The sequence below is a fragment of the Lynx canadensis genome, chromosome B2 (genome assembly GCF_007474595.2).
Source record: "Lynx canadensis isolate LIC74 chromosome B2, mLynCan4.pri.v2, whole genome shotgun sequence".
NCBI classification, from domain to species: Eukaryota; Metazoa; Chordata; class Mammalia; order Carnivora; family Felidae; genus Lynx; species Lynx canadensis.
In genome coordinates this window covers 117,120,926-117,141,230 of record NC_044307.1, presented here as the reverse complement: position 1 = coordinate 117,141,230, position 20,305 = coordinate 117,120,926, and the positions used below count along the sequence as shown (strand labels likewise).

Genomic DNA, 20,305 nt, shown 5'->3' with positions numbered 1-20,305 from the left:
TACATAGCTAAAGAATTAGTGAACTGGAAGTAAGCCAGAAGAAAATATCTAAAATAAAGACTAGAAGGCCAAAAGGATGATATACAAAAGAGGGTAAGATACATGGTGTATATAGTGAGAAGTTCCAAATTATTTTTAATTATATTTATAGAGGAGACAGAATGGGAAGGAGCAGTATTTGGAGAGTTAATAGGCTAAATTATTCCCTGAACTGATGAAAGGCATAATTCTGCAAATATACAAACCAAATAAATCTTAGTACAGAAAATAAAAGGAATCATCTATAGCAGCACTGCTCAGAACTTTGTACAATGATTGAAATGTTCTATTCTTTATAATTCAAAGTGGTAACTGCTAGTCACAGGTGGCTACTGACTACTTGATATGTGGTTGTGCAACTGAGGACCTGAATTATAATTTTATTTGCATTAATGAAATCTAAATTAAATAAACACATATAGCTAGTGATTATTACATTGCATAGTACAGGTCTGGATAATCATAGTAAAACTATGGAAAAACAAAAACAAAGATAACATCTTTAAGGAAATCAAAGAAAATAGATAGACAATAGATAGTTATTCAATAGCTAACTTTTCTACATAAACAATGGAAACCAGAAGACAACAAAATATTCCAAAAGAAAAAACGTGCAAATCTATAATTCTATACCTAATAAAACTATCCATCAGCATTGGAGGTAAATTGTGTTATATGCCTAGCTTAACCCATAGCCCATATTAGAGATGAATTTACATATTGACCTTAAAACTTTTGAGATACTAAGACTTGTTTTTGATTTCCCTGTATTCTGAGAAGTCATCTTCTGAGACGGCTACTTTGGCTCAGCTGGGGAAATTTGTCTCTGTAAACCTTTCTATTGTTGCCTTTATACTTTTTTTTTTTTTTTGCATTTGCTGGTTTGTGTACTTGTTTCTCTTATTTGAGTATTATGTCAATTCTCTGGGAAGTTTTGAACATAAGCACTGATTATATTTCAGGTGGTACACAAAAAGTATCATTTCAAAACTAAAAGTTAATGATAGTTAAGATTTATTTCACAGTCATGGGTCTGGGAAATACATTCTTCTATATTCTTCATATTATATATTGTTCTATAGTGTGATACCCCAGAATTAGGACTCTTTCTACTTATACTGGATCCTGTATCTCTGTCTCCTCTAAACTCTTGAGTTTATCAATTACCAACTTTAAAAAAGAAAAATCAACTTAAAATTCTTTACTAGAGGATGGAAAAAAAAACATCAATCTGGGAGGTCAGGGGACCTTCATTCTCAACTCAGTTTTGTTACTACTGACTTGGAAGTTTTGGAGAATACATATCACCTAACACCCCTGGACCAGTTTATTCCAAAAAGTAACATGTTTCACAGAGTAAGCTATTTAAAATGAAGCAGATATCTTAGGAGAGGTCCAAGTTTAATTTTTCCTCTTAAATAGTACCATTGTATTTCAAATATTTCAAATTACTTTCTTTTCCTAGCCTCATCCGCTTTCTTATAAGAAAGAAATAGACCTAAATGCCACAGAGAAAGTTGAGTAAGTTGTTTCTAATAGTCACCATCAAAGACTAGTTTTTAGTGTCTAGGAGTGAAAACGATATAGCCAGTTAAACAAACAAAGAAACAACATATCTGTTTGTTCCTTGTTGGCAGGCTGACATGGTTGAAATAATGGAGAACTACCATGAATGCAGGGACAGCATGCTTTGAAGATATGCATGTAAACTTATAGGTTATGTATCTACCAAGACACTTTTTATATTGTTCAACCAATTTCCGAATTGGACCATTTTTTCCAGGTACAAAAATAGCTCTATAATAGTATAAATATAAATACATAATTATGAGTTCTGGGTAAGCACTAGATCCAGGAGAAAAATAATAAAAATTCAACTCAAAATACATTATCTCTGCACACACTCCCTACTCCTATATCCTCAGGCCAATCTGGCCAGGAATTGGATGCCTCGGCACAAAGCAGGTTGAACAGCTGTTTGACTCACTGCATTTGACTCCTTGTCATTTGGCAGATTGAGATCTCTGCTGAGAGCACCATTTGGAATTTTTCTTCCCCGAAACTGGTATTTCCGTACATGGAATTTGAAATATAGTGAGGCTTTTGTATACATTCATAGAATAATAGTGCCAAAAGGGAGTGTGACCAATTTATATCAAAAATACAACTTCCTCCAAAAGTGTTTCAAAAGATAACCCTCAACTGGCTGAGACTGGCCTGATAGAATATGAATATGGATTCAGTGAAAATGTGACTATAAAAAATGATACTGCCTTCAGGTGTGTGGACTAGAGAGGGGTGACTATCAGACATGAGTATAAGTTGAGATACATGTAAGCAGATAGGACAAAAGTAGCCCGGCCACATATACCAAAGAGAGAAAGATTAGGAAAATACCATGAGAGAATGCAAGAGAATCACTAAGTCAAGGTTTGGGTATTTGAGAGGAGACTGCTACTATTAACTACTACAATACTATGACTACTACTAATGATAGTTATTATTATTACAGCAGCAAGAGTAAAAACAGTTCATGCTTACAGAACACTTAATACAGGTCTGTCAGCACTTTTCTAACACTTTAAATATAATGATTCTTTTAATCTGCTTAATGATTATATGACATAAGGGCTATTAGTATTTTTACCGATTCATGGAAGATGAAACTGAAGCACAGAGAACTTAAGTCACTGACTCAAGATGATACAGATGGTAACAGGTGAAGCCATGATTTGAATAAATGTGAAATCTTAACCAAGGATAAAAGATGCTACAAGAAGCTTAACACTTTTGAATTAAGCATGAAATAAGCAAATCCTGACCAAAAACACACAAATAACCCAACCATACCCCTCCCTATGTGGCAAGAGCAGAAAAACATGCAAAAACCAACACAATTCCCTTTGATTTAGGTCCTTCATATCAACTATATTTCTTCCTAAATTTCAGGTCTTTTGTCCCCTTCTTTTTTTTTTAATGTTTATTTATTTTTGAGACAGAGAGAGACAGAGCATGAATGGGGGAGGGGCAGGGAGAGAGGGAGGGACATGCATATCTTCCGAAGCAGGCTCCAGGCTCCAGGCTCCGAGCTGTCAGCACAGAGCCCCATGCGGGGCTCGAACTCACAAACCGCAAGATCATGACCTGAACCGAAGTCAGACGCTTAAACCACTGAGCCACCCAGGCACCCCTCTTTTGTCCCCTTCTTGAGACCATAATATACACAGATCTAAGGCTTCCCTGAGGGTCTCAATCTTTCTCCAATTATGAGCAATTTCATTGTCAAAAGAAAGTCTCTTAATATGTAAAATTAATCACTGACTTTCCAACTTAAACCCTTTCTTCTTCTCTGATCTTTATTGAGGTTGGGACACACACACTGGACGAAGGTAGTTAAAATTCTAATCACCTTGGGTTTTCTCTTTTTATTTAATAACTCATTTAAATGTACTTCTGCTAAATCCTATTTTAAAATCTCCCTGACATTAATTACTGATATGTTCACATCTTTCTGACAGGCCTACTTCGCCCTCTGAAATGTACTTATGGTGAGTTTTCTCATCTTACCTCTCCATTTTCTAAGGGGTGTATCTTGGAATAAAATGAAGTGCAGATGACCTCATCGTCTTTGGCATATGATGGCGGTCCAGTGCGGGGATAAATATTGTAAAGTGTTAGACACTCCGTGTCTGTCACAGCATGATACTGCCAAGGCTTGTATTCGACATCATCAAGTGAGCGTTCCAAAATCCAGTTTCCAGGCCGCGGGGAATTAGCTGCTTTCACAATCACATAAGCAATCTGGAACACCTGGAGAAGAGTGACCACAAAAACACGTAACTTTGAATTCCAAAGTATTCTCACCATTTGTTTTGCAAATGTAGAGCTTAATGCTACAGTAAGTTTTATTTCAGATTTTATTCTATAACCCTATTATGTTCTCTGAAATGATTTTACTGTTACATGCTCATGTTTAATACCTTTTTTCTAAAATACCGTGTTTCATCTTGACAGCCGTGACTTTAAAAGAAATGGGTTAAGATTAGATTTTAGTTCTCTAACAAATAATTGACATCATTTCATCTGATTTTTTAAATTCCATTATAATCATGATCACCTAAAGCATTCATTAAACACCAATTTACTCACCCTACTGTATTAGAGGATATAAAGTATGAGTCCGAAACTCCATGTGTGGGTAAGTGTTGGATTGTTTAGAAAATATACTTACTTATATCAGCTAATCCTCAGAAAAGTACCATGTAGGTGGAATTAGTATGATGAGCAAAAATAACAAAGAGCTTCAGAGGCATAGACTTGTGTTCAAATTGTATTCTCAGTATTTATGTGACCTTGGGCAGATGATTTTACTTTCCCAACTTTTAGCTTCCTTTCCTACAAATTAGGGTTAATAATAAGCACAGTACTGACAGACAATGTGGATTCAATGAGATAATGTATAAAAAGTACCTGGAAAAGGACTTGTAAATACTCAATAAATGTCGATTACTTTACAACACCCAAAGAGAAAATAATGGAGAAGAAATTCTGGGACCTGCAGACAACTGATTGAAATAAAATTAAATAAAGGGTGACTATACTTTCTGAACAAGAAGTAAACATGTATCTTAAAAAAGGAAGATAAAGAAAGACATGAAGTTACTACATATCAACAGGGTGACAATTGAGGGGATTGTGGCAAACCTTTATTTTGAAATCTACATAAAGTATGAAGGCATAAAAAGTAAGCGTTCTAGATGTTTTGAGAAGGTGCATAACCAATGAAGTCCAAAAGAATAATGCACAAACATTATTGAGTGACATTTATATGCAATGCCCTGGGTAGAAAGATAGATATAAGCTAGTTTAAATTACAGTCCTACCATTCATGGGTTGATAATATATTGTAATAATGAGACACATAAAAAGTATACTAATAATAAAGCAACATGATATGTTTCTGCTTAGTAAATACTATGGTATATGGGGAGACTGAAAACTCTAAGCTCTGAGGAATTAGAATCACTGGAATGGTACAAGTGGGAGGACGGGCCCACAAAAATGTGACTAAGGGCCCACCGGACTACAGAGGGAACACAGAGGAAATTCTGAAAGAAATGTTCTAGAAATAAACTTCGTCTGCTTCATAGTTTTGACATGAGCCCTTCATGAATGCATGTACAGTGTCCATAGGCAACTCTAAAGAGATGAACTTAAAAATATGAAAAGTTTTAAAAATAGAAGGGGACAACATGAATAGTGCTGATGCTGGTCTTTTGTGATGTTTATGAGAACATGGGCACAGGTGTGCTCAGAGGAGAAACACAAGCCATCAAATGATTGAAAGTAGGACCGGTATTGGCCTTTTAGGCACAGTTGTGGAAAAACTAGTTATTAAAATTCTGAAATACTTCTGTACTTGTTGGTAAATCGCTGCTGCCCAAGCCTCCCAAATGCCTCCTCTCCCCTGAGACCATCTAGTTAACCTCAGTGTAGCAAGGAACAGCCAAGACATCTGCTGTCATTGGTTGGGGCTTTGGCAGTTCTGCTTTACTATCACTCCAAGTGGAAAATATTATGAATGTGTAAATATAAATTCATAAATAGTATGAATTTATAAATATAAGCTTATAAATATAAATTTACAAAGGTATATAGGTAAGTATAAGTGCAAATAGACACATATCCACGTATGTGCATATGTGCTTTGACATTTTGGGGAAGGTATACATATACATGTTAAAGCTATTCACCTCTGGGGTTTGAGGATAAGGAGTCGAGAAGGAGAAGAGATTTTACTATTCATCCAATATCTTGCTATATTAATTGTATTAACATAAATGTCTTAGTTTTTAATAGATATTTTCAATTTTTTTAATGTTTGTTTATTTTTGAGACAGAGAGAGAGCATGAGTGGGGGAGGGTCAGAGAGAGAGGGATACACAGAATCCGAAGCAGGCTCCAGGCTCTGAGTTGTCAGCACAGAGCCCGACGCGGGGCTCAAACTCACGGACCGTCAGATCATGACCTGAGCCGAAGTCGGACGCTTAACCGAATGAGCCACCCAGGCACCCCTTTAATAGATATTTTTAAAATAAAGAACAATTAATCAAAAAGTATCAAAAAAAAATAAGAGTAGGAGTAAGAAGAAACATACTCTATTAATTGTTATCCAAGATATTTATGGTTTCTGCATTGTTTTTGGTGTTATTCATGAGGAAGTATTTCTCTTAGACATTCTGTATTCAACAATCCATGCACATGGAATTTTTTTATAAATAAATTCATTGAGGAACATACCAATTGATTAATCTGATATAACACAGAGATAGTTCTTTCTACTATAAGCATAAAGCACTGATCTTAATTTCTCGTAACTCTAAATTATTCACAGCAAGGTCTGTAAAATGATGAAAAATAATTAAAATAACTAAATTGTGATCTCCGAAAGGTCAGAGACTATAGCTTTTATATCTTGAAAGATGCTAAAATCCTTATAACTCTTGAAATAGTGGGCATTCAATATTAATTACTTTCATTTGCATAACCAGAGTCACTGTAACATGCTACCATGTTACTTCTACTAGCTTAACACTTTTTTTTTATCTGTTAGATCTTGATTCCCAGTCAACACTAGAGTATTTTTTCACTTGCAAGAACTAAGACATACGTTACTTGGGTATTCATTATGTTATGCCTCTATGAACTAAGGAAATTGCTTCAACTCTTTTACCCTCTGTTCCCCAATGTTTATTTTCCAAAGTCAAAACCATGGAAGACATAGTGAAATGATGAAAACAAAACACAGCATGTTCTTTGGAAAAAGAATCTATGTAAATATTTTAAATTAGTATTCAGGAAAAAAAATTGCACACATGTATTTTTTTTAAATGGAAAACAAAAAGAGGAATAGCAAAGCACAATTAGAGATCATAGGTGCCCGATAAGAAAAATATACACGGAAATTATAGATAAAGAATTTTGTTTAGAAAGCAGATCATCAAGCAAATATGGAAAGAGTCCAAATTCTCCTAGCACAACAATGTGGATTTATGACTTAGGAGCTTCTGCGTTGGTTCTGGAATAGTAGATGAAATCCATGAAACAAAGTTATACTAGAAACCCCACAGATTCTTTCTATAATTCAATACAACAGCCAGCATTTAGTGACATGGAAAAGCAGCCACTGCCTTAGAGAACATTGGAGGAGTCCCATTTCAAAACAATATCCCTCTTTCATTTACTTTCTATGGATTCTTTCACATTTCATGCAAAATTAATTAAATTAGCTTGCATGTAGTATTTTGAATAAACTTTTAAAAATGTGGTAGACAGCATTATTGAAAAACACAATGAATAGTAGTATTCTTTGAAGGCATCAGAGAATGACTGTGGAAATTTTAACAGTGATGTTCTAAGTACAACATTTTAATGACCCTAATAGAATAATTTTCTAATGTACCTATGCCACTTTTATTAACTATGTCTTGTTTTCCAGTATAAAGACTTGTCAAAATCAGTAATTACAAAACCTTTTTTTAAAGATGAACAAAACCCTAATCTGTGGTGTGCAACAAGGAAAGCAAACACCTCATTAGAGGAAGTACAAAAACTCTGTGACAGCCGGGCTTCGATGAACCTTAGTGAGACACAATACCGCAATTTTTTTCCCTCTGTCACGGGCATTTTTTTACAAACTTCATGGCTTGCAAAAAATCCAAATAACTTTTGAAATAACATCAAATGTTGGACATTTTACTGGAACAAAGACAACTTTCTATTTCATATTCCATTCAGATATCACCTAGGAAAATATCATGTAATTACGACACGGATGCAGCATTAAATTAGATGTTCTTTCTTTAATGTGTATAGTATTAAAAACTTGATCTCATTTAGAGAATTGGAATTGGTGAACAGAATCTTCTGAAGAATCCTTCAGTTCCAAAATAACAAGGAACATATGCAGTGATGTTTTGCCCATCATGGCTGAGAGAAGATAATACTGTAACAGTACTGGGGTAAAAGAGGAGACCTCACAGCCTAAAGTGAGCAACCTAGTAACCCTCGCTATTCTAGCTCGTGCCCTGGGCTGAATATCTTAGCTCACCTATAACCTATGTGGATAAGTCTGACATCTACAACCAATTTCTAACACATGAATTGTTAGGTCTGGATTTTTAAAAATTATTCTCTTCTATAACTCTCAGGAATCCACTGTATTCCAGTTTCTTTGTGTTCAGAAGCATCACAGATCTAGGAAAATGCTACCAAAGAGTACTGAATTTTGTGGATTTCACTGAGACTTTTGAGTGACACTGGCACATAGTTAAGAGAGCTAGGTCAAAGTATGGCTCCTTAATGATGTAGCAAAGCCATAGAACCTTAGTTTCCAATAGACCTGATCCACATGAAAGCCATAAAAATATTAACAAAGGTTACTCTCTATGGAAGATGAAACTTCATCCTTCTCATAGGACTTGACTTAAATTACTCTCTTCCATTTTTTCTTTCCTAATCTCTCAAGAGAACAACATGTGGTCATCTAAATTCTTCTCACTGTTGGGCTCTACCTCCCTCCCAACATTGCTGTCTGTGGACTTCCTATAGCAAACAGTTGTTTATATAGCAAAACTGCTTAATTATGAGGAGGCTTTGCATTATTATAGCACCCGCTCTTGCCAATGTTATGGATGTTAAAATTTCTACATGGTGTGATGCCAACTCTAATACATTTTAAAAACTCATCTGTATTCTTAGTTCTACTAGTAAGTTTGTCAAATTCTCTCACTTATCCATACAGGTATATTAGCATTCAGAAAACAATGAGATTACACATTTTGAGAACCAGAAAGGGCTTTAGGAATCAGGTGTTTCCAGGCTCAGTTCCACTGGAATAATCTGGGAAGCTGTATAGATATGCACATAATATATATGTTTGAGCTGATGGGTATAGTTCACGTGATCATCTGCTCTTTCACCTGAGACCTCAAAAGAGAGAAAAAGAAATAAAATAGAACCCAATAAGAGCCAAAATACATGGATAAGAAGAGTTCACCTTTTCTTTTTATTTTTTTTTAGTGTTTACTTATTTCTGAGAGGGAGAGAGACAGAGAGACAGAGAGTGACATAGAGCACGAGCAGGGGTGGGGCAGAGAGAGAGGGAGACACAGAATCCGAAGCAGACTTCAGGATCTGAGCTGTCAGCACAGAGCCTGACACAGGGCTTGAACCCATGAACCACCAGATCATGACCTGAGCCGAAGTTGGACGCTTAACCGACTGAGCCACCCAGGTGTTCCAAGAAGAGTTCATCTTTTATCTGGAAGGTCCATGATACTTGGCTGATGAGGGAGAGCAGAGGTCATGGCCTTAAGTACTCAGAGTGTCTGTAGCCCTGAAGAAGCTCAGGAGGACCTCACAGAGGCTGGTCAGATAAGAAGCAGGGGTGAGAAGAGGGGCCAAATGCAGGGAATTCATCGAAAGTCTGAGTACAACATAAGATTCACTCAAAGACCAGCTCTCATCAAACCACATATAACCAAGTTCTTATTCTCCAGCAAAAATTTCTGGGCAATCACGGAGAAGTGGCTCATTATAATCTTGAAAATGCTCTGAAGAGATTTTTCTACAGATTTTGATAATACTATTTATTACTAGACCTTGTTTAAATCAAATTCCAACAGTAAAAGCATTTAAATGATGCTCTAACTTAAAAAAAAAATTAACCTCCAATTATTTTCAGGTTAGTAGAAATACCTCCAATTGTTACTTTCTGGGTTTTATGTTTCCTATAAATTTGCACAAACTTCACTAAACCTAGAATAACATGGTAGGAAGTCCAGAAGGATTGCCCCCTTGTCTGCTTATACTTCCATTCAGACAAGTTCATTTACAATCATTTACATTCTAAAAGGATTTGCAATTGTCACTTAGTTGTCCTAGGCAGCCCATTTATTCTACTTGACATGCCCCACTCCAAGTGTATACTACAATAGCTGAGCGTCAATGTAATGTGTTACAGGTAAGAAAATGTGTGATTTCAACTCAGGGTAAGTGCTTCGTGTGTTGTAAGAGAAACAGAAACACTGTATCCTCAACTAAAACAGCCTTTTTTATACTAACCTTAAACTCATGAGAAATTTATACATTTGAAAATGAATTATGCAACCACTCCAAATTTCTAAGAAATAATAATCTAGCCAAATGATTAATGGTAATCCCTTGAAGATAAAATGTTCAATTATATGCTGAAATTGTTTTTTAAAGGGGTTTTAATCAATGCTTAACAGTCCACGGGAAAGTATTTGAAGGGCTTCTCTACCTCTTTCTGCAAAAAGAAAAATCTCAACTTTTAGTTCTGGAAAATAACAAGAGTTACTTTTCAGCTCTTCCTAAGTTAATATATATATGTAAAGAAATTCCATTTTGCCATTAAAAAATCAGGGTTTTTTTTGATTTGTGTGTGGGTTTTGTTGTTGTTGTTTTGTTTGTTTTGTTTTTTTGTTTTTTTGTTTTTTTTTCTCCTAGAAATGGACAAGTTGATTATAAAGTTGATTTGGAAGAATTAATTAGCAATAATAGCCAAGGAAACCTGACATGGAAGAGCAATAAATAGAGGGATATATTATTAAATAAAAAAAGCAACATGGAGAAAACTGCAGTTATACAGGATACTGCTATTTACTACTATTTACTATGATGGGATAACAAAAACAAAGATATTCCATGGAAGAATAAATATTGTTAAAATGCCCATACGACCCAAAGCAATCTACATATTTAGTGCAATCCCTATCAAAATTTCAACAGCACTTTTCACAGAACTGGAATAAATAATCCTAAAATTTACACAGAAACGCAAAAGACCCAGAAGCAAAGAAACCTTGAAAAAGAACCAAACTGAAGGTATTATAATGCCAGATTTCAAGGTATACTACAAAACTGTAGCAGTTGAAACAGTAGGGTAATGGCACAAATATAGACATATGGATCAAGAGAATAGCATAGAGAGTCTAAAAATATACCCACACCTATTTGGTCAAATAGTGTAGGACAAAGGAAGCAAAAATATACAATGGGGAAAAGACAGTCTCTTTAATAAATGGTCTTGAGAAACTGAACAACTACATGCAAAAGAGGGAAACTGGACAACCTCCTTACCCACACACAAAAATAAATTCCATTTGGATTAAAAACCTAAATCTGAGACCTGATAAAACTCCTAGAAGAAAACATAGGTAGTAATTTCTGTGACCTCACCTGTTGAAACATTTTTCTAGATATATCTCCTCAAGAAAAGAAAAAGAAAGGAAAGGAAAGAAAACAGAAAAGAGAAGAAAAGAAAAGAAAAGAAAGGAAAAGAAAAATTAAACTATTGTGATTTCACCAAAATTAAAAGCTTTTGGTCAGCAAAGGAAACTGTGAACAAAACAAAAAGTAACCTACTGAGTAGGAGAAGATATTTGTAAATGACATATCTGATAAGGAGTTAATATCCAAAATATAAAGAACTTCTATAACTCAATACCAATAATAATAATAATAATAATAATAATATGACAATAGTAATAATACAATTAAAATGGCCTGAAGACCTGAGTAGACATTTTTCCAAAGAATACAGACATACAGATGGCCAACTGACACTGAAAAAGATCTCAACATCACTAATAATGAGAGAAATGCAACTCAAAAACACAATGAAATATCCCCTCACATCTGTCAGAATGACTAAAATCAACAACATAGGAAATCATAAATGTCAACAAGACTGTAGAGAAAAATGAATCCTTGTGCACTTCTGGTGAAAATGCTAATTGGTGCAGCCACTGTAGGAAACAGTATAGAAGTTTCTCAAAAATTAAAAAAAAAATTACTATATGATCCAGGAATACCATTACTATGTATTTACCCAAAGAAAAATGAAAACACTAATTCAAAAACATAATTTGAAAATGAAAACATTATGTTTATTAGATCTTTGTTTATAATAACCAAGATATAGAAGCAACTGAAGTATCCATCCATAGATGAAAGAAGATGATAAAGAAGATTACACACACACACACACACACACACACACACACACACACACACACAATGGAATGTTATTCAGCCACAAAAGAGAATGAGATCTTGCCATTTGCAACAACATGGATGGAATTAGAAGTATAATGCTAAGTGAAATAAGTCAAAGAGAAACAAATACCATATGATTTCACTCATGTGGAATTTAAGAAACAAATAGACAAACAAAGAAAATGAGACAAAAGAAACAGACCCTTACATACAGAGAACAAACTGGTAGTTGCTAGAAGGGAGGTGAGTGGGGTAGAAGTGAAATAGAGAACGGTGATCAAGAGTATACTTATTTTGATGAGCACTGAGTAATGTATAGAATTGCTGAATCCATTATTTTGTACACCTGGAACTAACATAACGCTGTATGTTAATTACACTTCAATTTTAAAAGGAAGAAAGAAATTGCAAGGAAATAAAAAATAATGAGGTTACAGATTAACAGAGACTTAAGAGACGTATCAAATGCAGTATGTGACTTCAGATGCACCCTGATTCAACCAAATAGCTGATAAAAGAAACTTGGAGGCAAATGTGATAAATTTGAACTGACTGGATATTTGTTAGTATTAAAGTAGTAGTAATAGTATTAATTTTTAGTTGTGACAATGATTTTATTTACAAAAGAATTGCATCCGGGGCGCCTGGGTGGCTCAGTTGGTTAAGCATCCGACTTTGGCCAGGTCACGATCTCACAGTTTGTGAGTTCGAGCCCCGCATCTGACTCTGTGCTGACAGCTCAGAGCCTGGAGCCAGCTTTGGATTCTTTGTCTCATTCTCTCCCTGCCCCTCCCCCACTTGTGCTCTGTCTCTCAAAAATAAATACAAATGCAAAAAAAAATTAAAAAAGAATTGTGTCCTTCAGAGATACATATTAAAATATTTATACAGAGAAAATGATATGATTAGAATTTGCTTCTAATTGATCTGGAGGGCAGGATAGGATATGGATAAGTATAGAAGTGACAGAAGAAAGTCCATGAGTTCATTCTTCCAGGTGAGTGTCGGGTACATCTAGGTCTGTGATATTCTTCCTTATACAATTCTTTGGAGGTATGTTGGGAAATTTTTATAATCACAATTTAAAGTGTTACTAATGCATCTTATTTTAATAAATGATTCTCTTATACACAATGATCTTACTACTACTGGTAATGTAGTGCTTGCTCTTACTGATCAAATGTTTAATGTACTTTATTATCATGATAAATGGTTAACTCTGCTTCATTCTGTGAATACACTGCATCCTGAGCTCAATAAGTAGATCTTAATAATTCTTTCAGCTTAATTATCAATTCTAAAAGGCATTGGTGGCCCAGAAGGTATCAAAATTTTACTTCAGTCTTAAGAAAACTAGCAACACAAGTGAACGGAATGCAAATTGGAATGAATAAGGTCCTCCCCAAGCTTATTAATGCTGTTAGTACTTCATGCTTCATTAAGTTGCTATCATTGTTAACAATGTTAGCTGCAGGTAAAACTCAGACAAGCATTTTCTTGCTCTTCAGCACTGCCCTTGACATCGCTTCTCTCCTCACATATTTTTCTCTTATCTGAAACAATCTATGGTTTCAAAAGATTGACCTGCCTCCTGTGAACAAGCCATTGGCACAGCAAGGCTTTCACACCAGCTACTGGTAAAAGAGCAGGTAGGCTGAGTCCCCCATAGAACACGACAGTCCTTTCAATGAAGCCATCACAGAGCACAATATTGGTGTGAATCACAGACAATCAGAAATGTGACAGTTTAAAGCTTGCCTTCTAAAAATTATTCACCCTTGAGAAATACCCAGCATTGTCTTTGTTTTTGTGCTTCTATCACTATCAGGGTAAGAAGAACCTACGCATTCTCCAATTTATGACATTGCAGACATGAATGAATCACACTAGTTCAAAGCATTTGGGGAATAATAGCAAAGATTTGTAGTGATGAGAAGAGTCAGAAATACAACGTTAACAGTGTAGAATAACAAATCAAAGACAGAATAAAACTTTCTGATCTTGGTTCATGAATTCTTTCAACAGATCAGAGTCACTTAACACTTACTCAATTTTAGCTATTACAAATGAAAATAGAAAGAACTGTTTTCATGTTTATATACTGCCCCACTTTCTTGTTTTTCTCTAAGGACTTTCTCAAGAGCAATCTGTACCCTCTGTTGTTTATAACCTTACCACCCATTCTCTGTTTAACCCCTTACAGCCCACCTACTTTTATCACTTTCAGAGGAGTTACCAGAAACCTGGATGAAAAATTCATATTTTTTTCCTCATCCTCATCTCCTTTGCAGTCTCTACAGCTTTTGACTGTGCTGTTCTCCCCCCTTTTGGAAACTCTCTTTATCTTTGGGGTAAGAAAAGTTATTTACACTATTTATAATTTAGGGATTATAAAAAGCCATGTTTTCCTGAAACAGCTTTTCACCTAAAATGGAAAGTAAACAATAGGACAGGAGGGAATGAAGACAGAAAGTGTGTTCTGAAGACAGCATGCCCTGAATTTCTCTCCAAACCCTGTATTGGTACACCTGCTGTGGTTCTTTTTAATTCAAGTTTCCTTAACAAAAGGGTGTTCCAATGTTCTACTTCTGAAAAATCTTTTTCTTGGGGAAAGTTACATTTTATTTAAAGCACAGCATTTGCCAGGCACTTTGGCATGCAGAAGCTGGTTTCCACAAACAAGAACGCTGTGAGCTAGGTAGGAACCAATTAGAAAATTAAAATGAGAGGGGTGCCTGGGTGGCTCAGTTGGTTAAGCATTCGATCCTTCATTTCTTGATTTTGGCTCAGGTCATGATCTCATGACCTGTATCGGGCACTGTGCTGAGAGCACAAAGCCTGCCTGGGATTCTCTGTCTCTCCCTCTCTCTTTGCCCCTCTCCCACTCACTCTCTCTGTCTCCCTAAATAAATAAAAATTTTAAAAATTAAAATGAGAGATGTGGCAGATGTGGTAGAAAGAATAATGGCCCCTCAAAGATATCCACATTTTAATCCTTAACATGGAAAAAAAATATATAGCAGATAGAATGTAATTAAAGACCTTGAGATGGCAATGTGGGCCCAATGTAATCATAAGGGTCCTTAAAAATAGAAAAGGAAAGCAAAACAGAAAGGCAGAGTGATGGGATATGAGAAGGACTCAACCCAATTCTGGCTCTGAAGATGGAGGAAGGGGCCATGAGCTAAGGAATACAGATGACCCGTGGAAGCTAGAAAAAATCAAGGAAATGGATTCTCCTCTGGAGTCTCCAGAAATGAATGCAACCTTGCCAACATCTAGATTTTAATTCAGTAAGGATCATCTCAGACTTCTAACCCATTAAACTGTAAGATAATAAATTTGTGTTGTTTTAAGACACTAACTTTGTGTTATGGCAGTAATGGAAAACCAATACACTAAGTAACTTGTTCCACTTTACATGAGTAGTAAATTATAAAGTTTATAAATCCAGGTTGCCTAATTTCGCTTTTTGCAAAATAATACCTTCTAGTCTAAGAATATTTCAACTAACTCATTTATATAGATATTTCCCACATCTCAATTTCTAATCTACCCACACTCTCAAGTCCCATTTTATATTTCAAAATAACTCAATATTTCTTATGATAATTTAACTTTGCTTTGTAAAGAAGCCTTGCCCATATTTTAAAACTGAGTTACAAGTTGCTAATAGTAATAACTACAGAATAGTTTATAAATGTCTCTTAATGCCTTACATGTAGTAGATTCTTAATAATTTCCCTTAATTCCATTGAATAGGTGATCAAAAATAGAATTGCACCTCTGAAATGATTCAAGAGACCCGGAGGTGATTTCTACACGGTGAACCTACCCAACTGTCATGCAACATTAGTATGTGAAGATGACACATCCCGCCTCATTTACAGAGAGGTGTCACAAGATGATATTGACAAGAAAACTATCTTAAATATGTCTGAATCACATATTCTCCCTCTGAAATGAGAATCTGGAAAAGAGAGGATTCTGCCAAAGTTTGTCAAGCTGGCCTTCACCTCAAATTTTAAAGAGGTTACCTCACTTGCCAGTGAAGTGTGAAGAAGTTTAAAGAAATGAGAAATGAGAAAGCCGCAGAGCCTGATGTCATTCTGGCTGCGATTTAAAACTAAGGGTAGGAGATGACACTCATATAACTATACAGACATTTTCTAAAGACTGAGTGCCAAAAAGTTATGATAAATATGTCTGAAAGGCTACCATTTTAAGAGGACATATGATAAAGTTCTTACAAGAGCCACCCTGCAAATTCTTCACTTTTTCTATTCTGTCTAGATTTCTCCCGGTTCTTTTTGAGTTAGAAATACACCAAATCATAATATAACTTTCATGATGTCAAGTCAAAAATGATTTAAGGGGCGCCTGGGTGGCGCAGTCGGTTGAGCGTCCGACTTCAGCCAGGTCACGATCTCGCGGTCCGTGAGTTCGAGCCCCGCGTCGGGCTCTGGGCTGATGGCTCAGAGCCTGGAGCCTGTTTCCGTTTCTGTGTCTCCCTCTCTCTCTGCCCCTCCCCCGTTCGTGCTCTGTCTCTTTCTGTCCCAAAAATGAATAAACGTGGAAAAAAAAATTTAAAAAAAAAATGATTTAAGAAGTGCTGACAGCTGGATTTCCAAAGCTCCAAAAGGATCCACAGCATACACAGACGACACATGGAGAATTTTACTGTCTTCTCTTATGCTGCCTTCACAAGGAAGTGTTTTGCTCTCTAGTCAAGTTTGACTGCTTATGGACTTCCCAAAGCTCTCCGTGTAGGACTAGTTAATTGGCTGCATCAAAATAAAAAGCTCTTTAGAAAAACAAAACAAAATAAAAAAGCCCTTACCACCAGAGAAAACCAAGGCTAGTCAAATTAGGACCCATGGTATAGGAGGGAAAAAAACAACAACACCAAAAAACTTAAGAAGTGACATAGGATAATTTTTAACACTTAAATACTTCCAATTAAACAGGTTATGGATATCACAAAAAGTCATGGTTATAGTTGCCCTGAAAAAGAACAAATAATTTTGGACACTGTATAGAACCAATGTCCTCCTGGGAACAGTCTACTAGCTCTTAACATGATTAATTTATAAAAATCCTCCACTAGAAAAAACCCACACACACTTCCATTTAAAGTATAACAAAATGTTGTCATTGTATTCTGATTTTCAAGTCGCTATCCAATAGAACATTTAATCACAATGTCTAGAAATGAATCGTAAAGAGCAAGACATCTGTGGGAAACAGACATGGTATTCACCAATATGGAATCAAGCTCTATCTCATGTGTGACACTCGAGACATACATCATAACCCATAGGGCTTCTTGAGCAGTTTGATTGACTATCATTACTCAACATTAATTGGTAAAGCTGCAAGGTCATCAGTAGTACAATCTGACAGTATAAATTTAATCGATCTGCACAGCAGGGAATGATGACAGCAGAGCATCCATACAATTACACTATAAATATATATGGATGAATGACTGTAAAAAGAGACACTATAAACAACAGTTTAATGATGTGCTTCATTATGAAGCCAAGATTCTGTTAAACCTAAACATGCTGTGGATTGTTGCCAAGTAGCGGCAGCTATTAGGAAAGCATTACAAGAGGTATGAAGAATGGAGGCTTCTTCCTTACTGCATCGAATATAAGATCAGTAGTGCGATTAGTAGCCATAAACAGCAGGTAGTAAATACAGATGCTTTTTGGAAACAACTTTACACACGTTTTGTGTGAAGGAGACCCTTCTTCCGTTGCTTGCTCTCCTCGGCACAATATACTATCAAGTGTCATCAGAGAAGTGAAAATTCTTGAATCTGATTTTTTGTGTGTCTAGGTCACTTTAAAATGATAACAGAAACCAAAAGAAGGTCATAATTTGAATCGTAGATATTCTTGACGTGAAGAACACTTTAGACATGCATCAAATGCTTAAGGTACACAACATACTGGAATAACTTCAAATCAATTTTTGCAGACTAAACATAAATGAAGTTATTTAAATATGAACAAAATACATTTATGTCTACATTCTCAGTAATCTCTTTAGAAAGGTTTGAAAGAGAATATTCAAACAGGGATTGGGGTGGTTTCTTGATTAAGAAGGATGGGAAGGACAGCTGTACCCGCAGTCAAATTTGCTTTGACTAGCAACACTCTCACCTTTCCCCCCAAGTTTCCTATTATAGATTCTACAATTCTGCACTTATGTACATATTTTAAAGGCCCACAAAGTGTTATACTAATTAGTTTGTTGACTCATATATTCTTCATATCTTATTGAGTAACACATTATTTATTGGGCCAACCTTTAAACTAAGTGTTCAAATACAGACGTGAAGATAACAACATTGCTCTTTCACGGAGATTATATTCTGAAAAACAGGCAGTACACCAGTGATGTGCTGAATCCAGCTTGCATTAGCTTTCAAAAGCCAACTGTTGGTGAGGATATAGAGAAAAGGGAACACTTAGACACTAGTGGTGGGAATGTAAATTTGTTCAGCGACAGTGAAAAATAGTATGGAGGTTCCTCAGAAAATTAAAATAGATCTACCATATGACCCAGCAACTCCACTTCTGGGAATATACCCAAAGGAATTGAAAACAAGATATCAAGGAAATAAGTGGATTACCAGTATAGGATTATTCACAACAGCCAACATGGAAACAACCTAAGTGCCCATAAATGTATGAATGTATACACACACACACACACACACACACAATTGTATATTATTCAACCATGAGAAATAAGGATATACAGTCATTTGCAACAACACAGATGAAACTTGACCAATTATGTTAAGTGAAATAAGTCATACAGACAAAGATAAGACAAGTGATGATATCACTTATATGTAAAATCTAAAAAAGCCAAACTCCTAAAAACAGAGAGTAAAATGATGGTTACCAGAGGATGATAGTGGGTCAAATGTATTGAGGTACAAACCTGAACTGAGTAGTAAATAAACCCTAGAGATCTAATGAATAGTTCAGTAAATTCAGACAATAATATATTATAATTATCAAACTTGCTAAGAGACTAGAATTTAATTATTCTAGCCACTAAAAAGAAATAATTATGTAATGTGATAGAGACATTAACTGTCACCACAGTGGCAATTATATTGCAAAATATAAATGTGTCAAATTAACATGCTGTATACCTTACATTTTCACAATGTTACATTTCAAATACATTTCAATTTAAAAAATCCAATTGTATGCCTTTCTTCCCAATTCCTGATTCAATATGACATCATGTTGGTAGCTTTAAATCAGTCCTGATGGACGTTTTTATAGCATGGAAATTGGCTGAGACTACAAATCATAGCTTTTTATTTTTATCTTCTCGAGAGGCAGTTGTTAAATATTTGCCAGGTCCCCCATTGTAACAACAAGGTAAGTGAATAGATATTACAATTTTAGGTAGCGGTTTCTACAATAGATGGTGATCAGGGAAGGGTGTTCTGAGAAGATGAAATTTGCATCGAGATCTCAGTGACATGAGGGATGAAGCTATGTTAAGATCTTGGGAAAGGGTATTTAAGGCAGAGGAAATAGCAAGTATAAAGAGCCTGGTGCAAGGATAAGCATGATTCATCTCAAGAAGGGCAATGTGACTAGAATAAAATAGGAGCAAGAGACCGTGGTGAGCTAGGATGTTGGAGAAGCACACAAGGGCCAGGAGTGGCCAGGAGCATGGATGTTAGTCTATGTATGTCAGGAAGCCATTGAAGGATTTTGAGCAAAGAGGCTTAGAGATCCAATGCATATTTTTAAAAGATTATTGTGTAGGGTGCCTGAGTGGCTCAGTTGGTTAAACATCTGACTTCGGTTCAGGTCATGATCTCATGGTTCATGGGTTCGAGCCCCACATCAGGCTCTGTGCTGACAGCTCGGAGCCTGGAGCCTGTTCGGATTCTGTGTCTCCCTCTTTCTCTTCTCCCCCATCACCCATGCTCTGTCTCTGTCTGTCTCTGTCTCTCAAAAATAATAAATATTTAAAAAAAAATTTAATGAAAAGAGTATTGTGGCTTCTGTTTAGTAAGTAGGCTACGAAGAGGGAATATGGAAGCAAAGAGAGTATTCAGGGGACTATTCTAGCAGTCCCAGTAAGAATAAATGTTGTGGGAAAAGTGCAGATAATAAGTGGTCAGGTTCAATATATATTT

The 20,305-nt window shown here is 35.6% G+C and overlaps 1 protein-coding gene across 1 annotated transcript in view; it reads right to left on the bottom strand.

The window, feature by feature from the left end:
• Positions 1-20,305, bottom strand: part of LAMA2 (laminin subunit alpha 2) — a 615,841-nt gene that overhangs the window by 416,322 nt on the left and 179,214 nt on the right. Inside the window, 1 exon segment of the mRNA XM_030316311.1 lies at positions 3,607-3,849. Coding sequence (XP_030172171.1) covers positions 3,607-3,849 — 243 coding nt within the window.